The sequence below is a fragment of the Apodemus sylvaticus genome, chromosome 21 (genome assembly GCF_947179515.1).
Source record: "Apodemus sylvaticus chromosome 21, mApoSyl1.1, whole genome shotgun sequence".
Classification (NCBI taxonomy): domain Eukaryota; kingdom Metazoa; phylum Chordata; class Mammalia; order Rodentia; family Muridae; genus Apodemus; species Apodemus sylvaticus.
Window position 1 is genome coordinate 24,902,041 of NC_067492.1, and position 14,129 is coordinate 24,916,169.

At 45.3% G+C, this 14,129-nt stretch overlaps 1 protein-coding gene across 3 annotated transcripts; it reads right to left on the reverse strand.

Moving 5' to 3' along the window:
- On the reverse strand, positions 1 to 6,863 carry LOC127671923 (pyrethroid hydrolase Ces2a). Of its 3 annotated transcripts, none has more exons than XM_052167040.1 (12): positions 6,788 to 6,863; positions 6,052 to 6,256; positions 4,727 to 4,865; positions 4,137 to 4,270; positions 3,798 to 4,056; positions 2,617 to 2,715; positions 2,199 to 2,339; positions 2,002 to 2,082; positions 1,620 to 1,764; positions 1,086 to 1,223; positions 607 to 679; positions 1 to 187 (listed from the first exon to the last, which is right to left on the reverse strand). In XM_052167040.1, exons 1-12 carry the CDS (start codon positions 6,861 to 6,863, stop codon positions 1 to 3), a joined length of 1,677 nt encoding a protein of 558 aa, XP_052023000.1. The 3 variants fall into 3 exon arrangements, with proteins under 3 accessions (XP_052023000.1, XP_052023001.1, XP_052023002.1); XM_052167041.1 differs by having other exon boundaries at positions 2,617 to 2,711; positions 3,794 to 4,056; XM_052167042.1 differs by lacking the exon at positions 2,617 to 2,715.
- Positions 6,864 to 14,129: the final 7,266 nt, after the last annotated feature.

Here is a 14,129-nt window from a genome sequence, read left to right on the forward strand (position 1 = left end):
CTATAGTTCTGCATGCTTGTCCTGAGAACCTTTTAGCTCCTGGATCTTCTGGGGCAGAGTCTTGGTCCAGAACTGCAGCCTTCTGGCCTTCAGGGTTCGGCCCACAGCAGGCTGGGTGTTCAGCTGCAGGTACTGCTCATCTTGGTCCATCACAGGCCAGTAGGGTAGACCCTCGCTGTTGGGGTTCCTGTGGATATGCCAGGCAGCAGGGGAGACTGAGGTCACTCTGACCCAAAGCCTGATCCCCTTCTTTAGTCAGAGCAGTGGATGAACAGACCAAGGGTCTCAGGGGACAGATGGCCTGCTGTACTCATATAGATACAAGTGTCACCACAGTGTGTGTGTACTCCAGGTGAAGCAAGGGGAGCAGGCCAGTTTTATGTCTCCTTCTGAGACAACACAGCTAAAGAACAGTTCCACAATAGTGTGACTCCCCCATCCTGTCTCTGGGGGATGAGCAGTGAGTGAAAGCTAGAAGGTATTTGCCGGAGTGTGTCCTGAGTTGAAGACTATCATGTAATTAAGGACACATGCATACTGATGGAACATTGGGACACTAAAAGGAGACTGACAAATAAGGAGGTTGAGGAATGGGTGTGTTCTCACCCAGTTCTGGCAAAGTTGGCCCAGTACTTCATCACCCTCCTCTTCAGCTGCTCCTCCTCCTCAGTGAGGTCCACTGCCAACAGAGAACAAGAGTCCAAGTCCTAGCCTCATGCAGGTGCCAACTCATGTTCTCCTACAGAATCCACAGCCCAATGGTGCACCCTAGGGCTGGTTTATTGCCTCTTCCCTCCCACTCAGAATCTAGGATCCATCCAAAGCACTACTTGACGTTTCTCGGGTTCTTTTCTACACCGGTGTGCTCTCATTCCTTCTAGAGCAAGCCAGACAAGCAAAGGTTCACATTCGAGCTCTAGTATATTTTGGGGGAGGAGCTTGAGTTTTTTTGTAACTTACATATGGTGAACACTTATGTTGTCCCCACCCAGACTCCCAGTTTCCCCAACTGGACAGAGAGCTCAATAATCCCTCGGGAACTCATTTGATGCTCCATTCAGCTGAAGGAAACAAGAAAGACTCACAATTCATGCCCCACAAATGGGAGCCAAAGACAAAGGGGGCATCATCACCATGGTCTGCCCTCACATGGGATGGTCTGGCATGCTTGATGAAGCTGGACCGATGCTGGAACTCATAGAAGTAGACAGGAGCCTGGGGACCTGGAAGGGAGGACACATGTAGACATTGTAATTTCTCCTTTGGAGCTTATTCGACTAATCTTTGATGACAAGAAAACTTGCTCTAAAGTCACCTGGAATCAGAGTTGAATGGGGACTTTCAGACTGGATCATTGGATATGGGAAACCTTTGTTAAACAGGGACCCTATATTTCCCAGCTGAGTAGTTGACAAGACATTGAGTGTAACTAACATGTTTCCTGTTCTAGACCTGGAGAGGATGCCAGCCCTTACACTAGACATAAAGATTTAGTGGAGGAAAGCTGCCCGCTGTCAGAGACCTGACCAAGATGAGTCCGGCCTGGGCACTGCAGAGCTCACCAGGGTCCCACAGCTCTGAGCACTCCCTGTCCTTGCTCTTGTCCCAGATGTACTCACGCTGGAAATGTGCCACTCGGAGAGCAGGGATCACAAACATGAAGTCCGCCAGCATCTCTTTGAACTGTGCTTTCAGGATCTCTGAGTCCTCAGTGTCCCCCATGTACTCTTCCATTATCAGGTCACTGCATCCTGGAGGCAGCATCTACACCAATAGGAATCAGGAAGAATGATGAGAGGCAGACAGCAGCCTCTAAATAAGGAATGTGACCAGGGATAAAAGAGGGTCTAGGGGGAAAGGCAGAAGCTTTGGGGTGATCCTGTACAGGAACACACACACACACACACACACACACACACACACACATTATTTCTGAGCATGACATCTGGGAAAAATATAAGGAACCCCCTCTTTCAGAACAGGAGCCAAGGTCTCTCTCACCATCTGTGCTGCTCTGCTCTTCAGAATAGCTGGCAGGGTGTCTCTGGTTATGTTCTCCATGATATGATAAAGGCCCATGAACTGGGAGGAAGAAGATAAATCTTAAGTTTTGGATGGATTGGAACTATATCAAACTCTGAGTTCCCACCTCCCACCATTTGTGTTTATGTTTTCAGGGGCTTGGAACTAGGTCTCACCAGGGGGATTCCCCAGCCACATTCATCTGTGGTGACACCAATGATGCTGGGAACAGGGTGAAAATCCTTAGAGGCCAACAGCTCCTGAGGATGCTTGGGTAGGAACTTGCCATCCACCACACCAGGGATCATCTTGAAGACCTATACACATTGATGGTCAGTGCTGAAGATCAATCCTATAAATATTCTAATGCCCATGAAAATACACAGCAATTCCCTATAGCCTATCTCATCTCTGGGTTCTAGGCACACTCTAGAAGAAACTTGAAATCATAATTAGCCTGTCTTGTTCTTTTTGTACACAGTACTGAAAAGACACCAAACCATGGAGATAAGTTAACACATTTGAGTTGTAAGTGATTGATGGTAATCCCACACCCTGTTCATCAGGTCCTCCAAGACACACAATTCTCCCAACCTGGTTAATAGCCAGGATCTCTTCTTTACTCTTTGCTCGCAGGCAGTGCACCAGGGCTTCAGAGTCCTTGGCTTCACAACCAGACAGGTTGGATACTGTCTGTTAATGGAACAAATGATAGTTAACTCATGCCTAGCAGCAGGGAGCAGAGTCTTTTTTTATTCCAGTAGATGTCATTACTCCTAAATAGCACATCCTAGTGTTTGTTGTATATGAAAGTAGTGACTGGAATTCTTAACATTTTCTGTCTATCAGAGGTGACTGCTAGGAAAGGGCATTGTGCCTTCATACAATTTTGATGTTGCTTTGGTGTGTGTGTGTGTGTGTGTGTGTGTGTTATGCATGTGTGGCAATAGGTGTGAAAGCACATTTTTGTCTGTAAAGGCCAGAGAATTATCTCAGCTGTTACATGTCACCCTATCACTTCTGCAAATCTCTCTACAGGAGCTTAGCTGGCCTATGACCTTCCACAGAGTCTTCTATCTTTGGTTTCTTTACCTTCATAGAAACACTGGGTTTTCTAACACATATTGCCACCACCAACTTTGTATGGGTTCAGAGGATTTGAACTTGGGACCTCTTGCTTCCACAGCAAATATTTTTACAAGCTGACCCTTTACGTCAATCATTTATTCTTGTTAGATTTCCTTTTTATCATCTGAATACAAACCAGAATCATCTGAAAAGAGGAACTTCAACTGAGAATTTTGTCTCTATCATATTGGCCCATATGCAGGTCTGGGCATTTTCCTGAGAAATGACTGATGGAAAAGAGCCCATCTCACTGTGGGCCATGTCACCCAAAGACAGGTGCCCTGGTTGTACAATAAATCTAGCTGAGAATGCCATGAGTTAAAAGCCAGAAAACATGTTGCTCCTTGGCCTCTGATTCAGTTCTGGTCTCCAGGTTCATGCCTGAGTACACACTTCCCATACTGTCAGATTATAAACGGTGAGATGAAATAAGCCTGTTCCTCCTCAAGAACCTTGTGGCAACAGTCTTCATCAGAAGGTTAAGAAACAAAATAGGAAGGAATGCACAAGAGTTTTTGCTAATGACAGAAGCCATGATAGAGTTTTTCTGTCACATAACGTGCTTAGCATACATAAAATCCATTTGACTGAATACCAGAGCACCAGAGGCAAAGACTGAGGTAGCTGGTGTTCTTGAGAGCACTTACCTTGTAGACCACCTCAGACGTGTCAGAGATGAGGTCAGGCAGCAGGGCCACTCCACTCTGCATAATGGCCCCATGAAAGAGTCCTTTGGACATGGGAGACACAACGTGGGAAGACACACTTGTGCCTCCTGCTGAGATTCCAAATATAGTGACCCTGTCACGGTTGCCTCCAAAGTAAGCAATATTTTTCTGCACCCAGCGTAGGGCAGCCACTTGGTCCAGGTATCCCCAGTTGCCTGTGGCATGCTGGTCTCCAGTGCTGTGAAGGAGCAGGAAGAGCAATGCATGTCTGCCCATGTGCTACTTAGTTCCCTTTACCCAGCCCAGTCCCAGGCTTACCTGAAGAAGCCAAGGATACCCAAGCGATACTGGATGGCAACAATTATTATTTCCTCAGTGGCTGCCAGTGGGGATACATCAAGCATGGAAGCGGATCCTAGAACCAGTGCACCACCGTGGATCCAGACCATTACCTGGAGACAGCAACTCAGATGCCAGGAGGCCCGCACACAGCCCAAGCTCATCTAGACTGCCCACTAGATTATCAACTGCTTTGCGACCTACAAACAGATCTCCTCAGGATCTCAAGAAGTGAGCCACAGATGGGGAGCTTTAGGCCCGTGAGCATATTTCCATTCCCACTTCCCCAATCCTGAGTGGGTTTGCCAAGTTAATAGAAGAATTCATAGTTTAATCAAATACATAGACTCTCTTACCTCCAGAGCCACAGGACTCTGAGATACACACACACACACGCGCGCGCGCGCGCACGCACGTGCAGCTCACCATCAGCTGACAGGATCTTCCTGAACCCAGTAAGGTAAAACTACTAATCTGGAACTAAACTACAGTGGAACTCAGATTTTGTCCCTTCCATCTTCCAGAAAATAAATGGCCTGTTCCCCAGCTGACCATAGCCTGATACTCACAGGCAGATTAGAGCCCTCATGGGCATGGGCTGGTGTGTAGATGTTGAGATAGAGACAGTCCTCAGACATAGGGATGGGAGACAGAGTCAGCTCCATCTCCTTTACACCTTCCATATTCATTATATCAGTTTGCAGACACCTAATAAGAAGGAAAGGAGGTAGTCCAAGATCTATAGTGGTCAGATCTATCTCTTATTCTGAACTTTCCCTGGGCCACTCACAGCTACTGCCTTCTACTATGGCCTGCTAACACAAGATTTGTCTCTAAAGTCTCTACCACAGTAAATGCCACCAAGTCTGTGGAAATGGAAAGGGACCCAGATATTTTAGGGAGGACTGTCATTATGTAGTAAGATTCTGGGAGCTGGTATATGGAGAATTCCCACAGCTTCATTGAAAATGATTGGCTTTCTGTTCCAACGTTCAATCCTGTGTGTAAAATTTACGTCCTGATGTGGTGGTTAGTTTAGATTATTGACTTGACACACTGTAGAATCATCTGGGAAAAGAGTCTTATTGAGGGATTGTTTAGATCCTGGTGACTGGTCGGTATGCCAGTGAGAAGTTATCTAGATCATGTTCATTGCAATAGAAATGCCTGTTGCAATAGGAATACCCATGGTAGGAGGCACTATTCCCCAGGATGGGGTCTTCTGGATTGTATAAGAATGGACAGAGTAAGTGAAGGTTAGTAGGCATGCATGTGTCCTTTAAACTCTGTTCCTGTTCATGGATATGATGTGATCAGCTCTCTTAAATTTCTGCCTCTGTGCTTTCCCACCTATGGTAGATTACAAACTGGAATTGTACCCATCATAAAGTCTTTCCTCACTAAGTTGCTAATGTAAAAAATACTTTATCACAGCAACAGAAAGGGAACTAAGATACTGGGGTACTGGGGTACTGTGCCCACATAGCAACTATAGGAATGAATGGACAACACCATTCCATAGGGTAGTGAGACATTCTTCTTTTCACTTCCACATACCAATAAGGTACCTGCTTGTTCCACATCATCTCCAGTTGGAAGCATGAGTATTTGTTCCTTAGTCAATGGCACATGAACAGTGGACAGTGAATAATGGCCTCAGTCTGTGCTCCTTACTGCAGTCCCTACGACTAAGTCCCTACAGGTGCCAAGCTCTGACCCAGCAGGCTGGCACAGCTGTTTCACTCTAATCCCTAGCACATTCATCAGGGACAAGCATGGGAGACGCCCCTCAGCACAGGCTCTATAGCACTGCTATAGAGATGAGGGGGAGGAAGCACAGATAGCTGTTTGGCCTAGAGATGAGGACTGAAGTCCCCTGGGTCCCAGGACTTACATGGCCGGCTGTGAGGTCCCATCTCTCACACCACTCCAAGGCTCAGGGTCCTCAGGAGGTGCGAAGCGCAGTGGTCCTACAGGAGGCTTGGCAAAGGGAATTCCCAGGAAGGCGTGGACATCAGATTTAGTGGCTTTCACGTGGACGAGGCTGCCTCTCACCTGGCCCGTGTGCGTGTTCCTGATGGGGCTGGCTGAGTCCTGGCCTGTAAGAGGAGAGATGCCGTCAGCTGTCACCACACTTGGGCTTTCTACCTCATCATCACCATGGTACATGGAGAAGGTAACCTGGGTCATCTCAGTTCAGCAGTAGGATGAGGAAATAAGGGCTTCTGGATTCCCTAGGGACAGAAACCTTGTCCACTGATCCTCTTGCAAAGTGACAGGGTTGTTCCATAGTCAACAAAATGACAGCCTCAGAGCACTTGGCATTATGAAGGAATTGTTGTCATTATCCAAGTTCAGTAGGATTTCTAGCCACAACCACATTCAGAGGAGGAACATGTTCTTGTTCTTCTGTCCCTTTTCCTCCTCAGTATGTGCTAACCTCAGACATCTCTGACCCCTGTGTGCCCTGGTGTGACATTAGAAAGCACACAGTCCCATGCTGTCACCTGTCATTCTCTACCAGCTTCTTTTCCCTCCCTGGTGCCTTCCATTCCCAAGCTCAGCCTCTGTCTTTGCAGACCTGGGACATCTCTGACCCTGGTCCCCTCTGCTCATGTAGATAGTCTCACCATGCACATGCTGGAAGAGAAACAGGAGCCCACAAGCGACAACATACAGCCAACCGGGAAGTCCAGCCAAAGGCATGGTTGAATCTCAGGCTCAAACCTGTGCTACTGTAGATGAGAGTCTCACAGCAGGAAACAGAACAGATTGGCCTGGCCCAGGCAGGAATTTGTACCTTTGGGGTGTAGGTGTGGACATTTGATTGGATGGGGGCAAAGTTCTTATTGTAGAAGAACTGATAAGGCAGAAGCCACAGGAAGCCAAGAGCCAGAAGGCAGTGCCAAGTCACCTCTGCAGATTCTGTTCCTTCCCTGGCCTCTTGAACAGACACAACATGGCATCTGAGGTCCTTCTGCAATGCCAGGATCCCTGACCTCACATATGGAGTCATCAGGATCCCTATCTCTCTTATTCACAGGCCAAACATAGGTGTTGCTGTGAAGATCGGGGAGGAGAAAGGAAAGCTGTATCTGGAGAAGCTATGGGGCTCCTGTCAATAGGTACACAGTCAAGGTGTTTCCTGTTGTGGAAGATTGACATTACAAGAATCATCATTTTAGTAGTGTCCAAGAATTGGCCTTCATGTTACTGCATGAATCCTGCAAAAGCTAGCACCCTGGGAAGACACAGGTTTGTCATATGTAGAGTGCCTGGAAACATGGGGATCTAGAGAAGGAGAGATAGAGCCCATTAAGGACAGAGAAAACATGCCTAGGAGAACACAGAGGCAGATAGAGTAACATTTGACACTATTGTATAATAGCATAAAGTACAAAAGAATATTTTTAATAGAGGGCCTAGAGAAGATTACGGACATCAATAAATTAATAATATGGAAGCTGAAGGAGAGTGATTGTGTCACAAGCAACCAAAGAATCTCAGAGGGTCTGTGAAAGTCAGAAATCCGTGACTATACAAGGGCAGGCACTCAGGGAGACAGGAATGCTCCCATTCCATTGCCAAGACATACCTCATAGTCAAACACATTCACAGATGCTCTGAGCATGTGAACGTGAACCTTGTAGTATCTCTAAGCCCTGGGGACTGGGAAGAAACTTCAGCACATTCCAACACACACACACACACACACATGCACACACACACACACAGAAAGAGACAGACAGACAGACAGACAGACTGACACACAGACAGATGTACACATAGACACACAGATATAGACTCACACATACACACTGACACAACCACCCTCATCACACACATACACAGAGACACAAACATACACAGATCCACACGTATACACAGACTCATACACAGACACAAACACACAGACACATCCAGGAGCACACACAGCCAGAGACATACATACCCAATACACACACACGCGCGCACACACACACACACACACACACACACACACACATCTTTATCATCTTCATCATTGTCTGTGCCAGGACTCACATGAGGAATTGCTAGGAAATCGCAGCTGTGCCCTGCACATAAAATGCCCAACCTGCTGTGCAGGAAATGGTGATGGAGAAACACCCAATGACCTAAAACTTCTCTATGTTCCAAGTCTTCATATTAGAGGATGAGAAGCAGTTGGACACCATGGCTTTGATTCTTTACCTCAGGAAAGGTTCTGTTTGAATGCTGTGTCATCCATAAGCAGTCCTGATTTTCTGTGCCTAAGTATACACAAGGGTCTCAGCGAGATCCTCCTTCTGCTGTGTGTGTGTGTGTGTGTGTGAGAGAGAGAGAGAGAGAGAGAGAGAGAGAGAGAGAGAGAGATATTTCCACCAGCTCCTACCTCCAGCCATCCCCCATTCCCAGTACACCACTTTCTTATACTGCAGAAGTTGACAAACCTGATGAGAAGTTAAAAGCCCCTAATTGGCCTGGTGAATCTTCTGTTGCTGCCTTCCCTGGTCTGACCCTCATGTGAACCCACCTGCGGACTGTCGAAGAGGTTCCTGAAGGGTTGAAGGAGGACCTAGGGGCAAGAGGTGCGAGAAATGGAGACAAGACAGGATTCTGATCAAGTCTCCTTTAAGCAGGTTCACATAGCCATTATATGGTAAAGCATTTGGCAGCAAAAAAATAAAACAGGATGTGGTAAGCAACGAGCAAAGATAAACAACCTGACCTTACAGAGAATCTATAAAGTATACATCACCACACAGTGTCTCATCAAGAGCTCATGGTACAGTCAACAGCAACAGTTCCAGACTGACCAAACCACTTCCTGTGACTAATGCCCCCACCTTGACCCTGCTCAGGCCTGAGAAAGACATGTCTGACTCCAGTGGTCTCCTACATATCCCCCTTCTGTAAAATAAAATAAAAGCCAAAGGATGAGAACCTATCTTAAGTTCCTTGATTCAAGCAGCTTCAGGTCATGTTGCAGCCATCTCTGAATGAACATCCAGCAAAAGGGATGCCTTCTATCTTAGCTCAAAAACATGATGCCCCCTGTAGAGCTGTCACTGTGAGTATTACCCACCATTGACTACTCATCAGCTAAGGCTAGATGCTGATAATTAACTTGTATAGGTTTAGATTGAATTTGATCAGTCATTTCAGAAAGTTCATCAGCTTATTGAATAAAACTGGATCAAGTGAAAATAGGGTGAGCAGACCGAACAATGGCCCAAGCAGAGAAGGTTGTATTAGTTTGGGTTCTCTAGAGTCACAGAACGTATGGATAGTCTTTATATAGTTAGGGAATTTGTCAATGACTTACAGTCTATAGTCCAACTCCCCAACAATGATCAGCAGCAGCTGTGGATGGAAGTCCAAGGATCTAGCAGTTTCTCAGTCCCACAAAGCAAGCAGGCAAGGAAGAGTGAGAGCAAGTCTTCCTTCTTCCAATGTCCTTATATATCACCAGCAGAGGGTGTAGCCCAGATTAAAGGCTGTAGGTCTCCAACAGAGAGTGTGGCCCAGATTATTGGCATGTGGGTCTCCAGCAGAGGGTGTGGCCCAGATTAAATGTATGTGCATCCATGCCTTTAATCCCAAATGATCTTGAACTCGGAGATCTCCTTGTCTTAGCCACTATGCTTCAAGGTCTCCATGCCAAGATCCAGGTCAGAAACTTATATCTTTGAGCCTCCAAATTAGGATCATAGGTGAGCCTTCCAATTCTAGACTGTAGTTCATTCCAGATATAGTCAAGTTGACAACCAGGAATAGCCACTACAAAGGTAGAAGAGTAGTCAGCCACAGGGAAGTGCTGAACCAAATCTGAAACCATCCTGCATCCTTTTCCCTCAGCTTCTTACAAGCCTCTAACCCTTCAAGTACCTTGGCTAGAGAATCTTCTGACTCCAGTGTGACCAGCATAAAAACAACATAAACCTCCTTGTTGCAAAAATAATAAATCTAAATCCCTTCCATTTTGTAGAACTATCTCAGATAAGGATGTTATAGACTCTCTCATAAGAGACATAGCTACTTCTAAATTCTCTAAATCTTCATGTGTGGCTCCTCGAAGCTCATTATGTTTGTTTTGCAAAACAAGTGAGGAAATACCAGTGCCAGTTCCAATGACTCCCAACCCCAGCAAAACAGCCATAGTCACAGCAGTGACAGGTTCTCTGGTCCTTCTACTAAGGACCAGGGTGTCATGGGGGTCCTGGGCATCTAAAAAGGCCTGACCAGAAAAAACAGTAACAGGTGAAACAAGTTGCATTAGAACACAAAAACATAGTTTTCAAAAAATCCAGATAAACAGGAAGTTATGCCACTGCCACAATCCCACCAGAAATTTTCTGGTGGCACCAAATTGTCAGTAGTATTAAACACCCTATAGATGGGACAAATATGACCATAGTCTCTGGGTAACTGACCAATGCATAAACCAGTCCCCACTATGGACAAAAGGGTAACTCTTTCCTGAGACTGACGCCATCGACAAGCAACCTGATCAGAAGTTAGCCTGACAGTTCCATTAGAGGCTACAGCTTCATAAAATGGGGGATTGGAGGAAAGGCAGAGCCAACCGTCTTTAGTAAACTTAGGTTGAGAAAAATTCAATCCTGAAAAGGATCCACTGACAAGCTTAAACTATCCCTCAGGAAGAGGCCAAAGGTGTCTGAGGGGGGTCAGGATAGGATGACTCACAGAAAAGGGATTTGGAGTAATGTAATCTGGGTGGAGTAAAGGTGGAACTAGAAGTTCATTCGGACCAAGGCCCTGCATAGGTGAAACGGTCTTCTTGACCTGTCTAATTCTGAAAGTATTACCAGCATCATAACCTCCTGATATGTAGACTCGAATACCTCACACAAAATCCCCTGACCAATTAACCCTCTTACTCTTGTCAGTGAATGAAATACCTAAGACAGTGTTGCTTCCTTTCCAAGAATAGAGATTTTTCGTGGACACATACTGCTGACATCTCATAGGGATGCCAGAATCTTGTCCCCTGAGATACATAGTAATCAAGTCTCTACTCTTAGCCTTCCAGTAGATGTGCCCAGAAGTTTCACAACCCTAAGATGCACAATAAAAAGAATCAGTAAAGCCACAGGATTTTTCATGAGAATCATGAGCAGGACATATGTAAAAATGTCCTTGGGGTGACCGAGTCCAAGTGACACATCTAAACAAGTCCTTCCTGGAGAGTATGATTTTTGGAAACCAGGCTCCAGGAGTTGTTGTTCTTGTCACTGATGTAAGTTTTCTTCCCTTTCCATCTTCTACAATCCATGTAAGCTCTATTGGTTCATGCAGTGCAGGTATACGGGCAGCCTCCACAACCATATGGATCATGACAATCAGCGTGATACACTTCATCTGAAACTCATAAAAATATTTTCTCAGCGACTCAGCCCTGGATCAATCAATCATTAATTTGTTTCACCAGTCTTTCTGGTAGGTATCTAGCAGAGTTAGCTTGATGATCAAAAATAGAAGCAGATCCTCAACCTCATATGATTCTCTAGCCAAGGTTCTTGAAGGTTAAGAGGCTTGTAAGAGTTGAGGGAAAAGGATGCAGGATGGTTTCAGATTTGGTTCAGCACTTCCCCATGGCTGGCTACTCTTCTGCCTTCTCTGATTGGGCCGTTGTTAGGTTTGCTCATCCTATAATGAGCAGCCCTTCCAACTTGTAACCCTTAGAAGACCCAGACTGCCATTGTTTGTACATTTATCTAGAGCAATGATTTTCAGCGTGTGGGGCATGACCCCCTTGAGGGTAGACCTCTCTTCAGGGTGGACCCCTTTTCATGGGTGTTGCCTAAGACCATTTGCATATCAGATATTTACATTATGATTCATAACAATAGCAAAATTACAGTTATGAAGTAGTAACAAAAATAATTTTATGGCTGAGGGTCACTACAATATGTGGAACTATATTAAAAAGTCTCAGCATTAGGAAGGTTGAGAATCACTGTTTTAGAGAGTACACAAGGTGTGATCATTAGGTAAAGAACTAACTCTTGCTTCACAGAAAATCTGATGGCATCTTAGCCATATATATATGGCTAACATGTGTATGTATGCGTGTGTGTAAGGCACTCTTGAGGAAGCAGGACTGGACCTGTTCTTAGGCTAATCAAGCAGAGCCGGTAGTTAGAGTGGTCTCACAAGTCTCAGTGGGTTTCTCATTTGTCCGCGATCTGAAATTTGTTCTTGTTCCTAGAGTTTCTGAAGCCTCTGAAGTCCATACTTGCATAAATATGTCACATATGTTGGATAACCCTGCAATTAAGGTCACAGTCCACCATGTTCAGATAAGCAATCTGAGCTTGGTGCAAAATGGAAGACTCCCTTTCTCAGTGGAGTTTCTTCTCCTCTGCCTGGTTTTATCCAGAGAGTGTTCTAAGCACAGGTACCTGACCTTATCTAGAGGATGATTCTGCACAGAACTTCCTGCAAGAGCTACATGGTTCAGTACACATGCCCCACTCAGCCCTTCCTACCATATGATAATTAGGTACTGTATTATGACCAATCTGTAACCCAGAAATCCTCTGCTTATGGTCAGATTACAGGCTCAACCTCCTCTCTTAGGACACAAACATGTCCAGCATGTTCTTGGCATATTCCTCTTCATGTAAGTGAAACATTCTCATCCTAACAAATGACATACATTCACCCTGGAAATACCCACCCACTCCCAGAGATCCATGTAATGCTTGTTCACCCCTAATAAAGTTGGGCTGTCTCACAGAAGCTGATCCCAGAAGACAATCATTCTGTTGGTACTCACACTATACAAACCCTGCACCCCCCCACACACACATTCCCTTTGTCCTCATGGGCTGGTGGCCAACAGCCCCAGGGGAGAAGGGAGCATCACACACACCTGTGAAGATGTTTGGTTATGGCGTGAGACCTGGTATGAAGTGAGAAAGATAAGAGGTCTGGGTATCTATATCAGAAGACATTCCTGTCTTGGGCTCCCCAAGGGCTTTTCCAACCCCCAAATTCCATCATGCCTCACACATAGCTTTACTTTGCTGTAGTGTGCAAACCACATGTGGTTTGAGAACACTGTAGCCCTATCATACCATATATGAAGGAATTGCTTGTGACTTCCTGCTTTCCTGCCTTTCGTATATCTTCCTGAAAACTCCTGACTCCTTGGTAAACTCCTACTCTGATCTTCCATGTGCTTACTCTCCATACTTGCCATACTGTTGTTCTTATTGTTTTCAAGCCTATTGGTGCAAAGTTGCTTGTATTTTGTGTTCTTTACAAAGATGCCAAAATGTGCTCGATCCGCTCTTTTGTTGTTGTTCTTCTAGCAAATCTGTGTGGAGAAGGCTAGCTCTCTGACCCAAAGGCTCGCTGGGCAGACCTGTGCTTGTAACCATTGGCTTTTCCACACACAGAGAAGTTCACAAGTGAGGACTCAGAGGCTTAGTATTTATTAACAAAGTTTACGGCTTTTTGCAAGGTCATTTATTCTCCAAAGAACTTGTAACTTCTTTAACCCATTTAAACTATTCTATGTCTGCCACATGGCTTGTTACTTCTCCTCAGTTTCACACATTCAACTTCCTCCAAGTACTGGTAGAAAATCTTCCCGAGCCTGACTCTATCACAGAGTGCCTATCTCTCTACTGGAACTCCCATTTCCTACTAATTTGCCTTTTGCTAATAGGCCATCAGCTTTTGATTGGCAGGTGATGCTTCCACACAGTACATCCCTAAATAATCCCAAAAATTATGCCAAACTCTTAATATCCCACTGGAGATTTCGATATAGAAATATGATTCATAGATACTTTCAAAACATAGCATGTAGAGATTCTCATTTCAGTCACTAAATTTGAAAACCAGTGAGTCTCTACATAATATATCTGTAGATTAAGTACTGTGATGAGCAAATCCATTCACCTATTTCTGTCTCAAATTGGTAGGTGGAACAATCTT

Bases quoted from the DNA above. Each gene is read 5' to 3' on its own strand.
- LOC127671923 (XM_052167040.1), bottom strand. From the start codon at position 6,863: ATGCCTTTGGCTGGACTTCCCGGTTGGCTGTATGTTGTCGCTTGTGGG. The intron at 2,716-3,797 runs GTAAGTGCTCTC...TTCCATTAACAG, and splicing joins CGTCTGAGGTGGTCTACAAG to ACAGTATCCAACCTGTCTGG. The intron at 188-606 runs GTGAGAACACAC...GCATATCCACAG, and splicing joins GCCAACTTTGCCAGAACTGG to GAACCCCAACAGCGAGGGTC.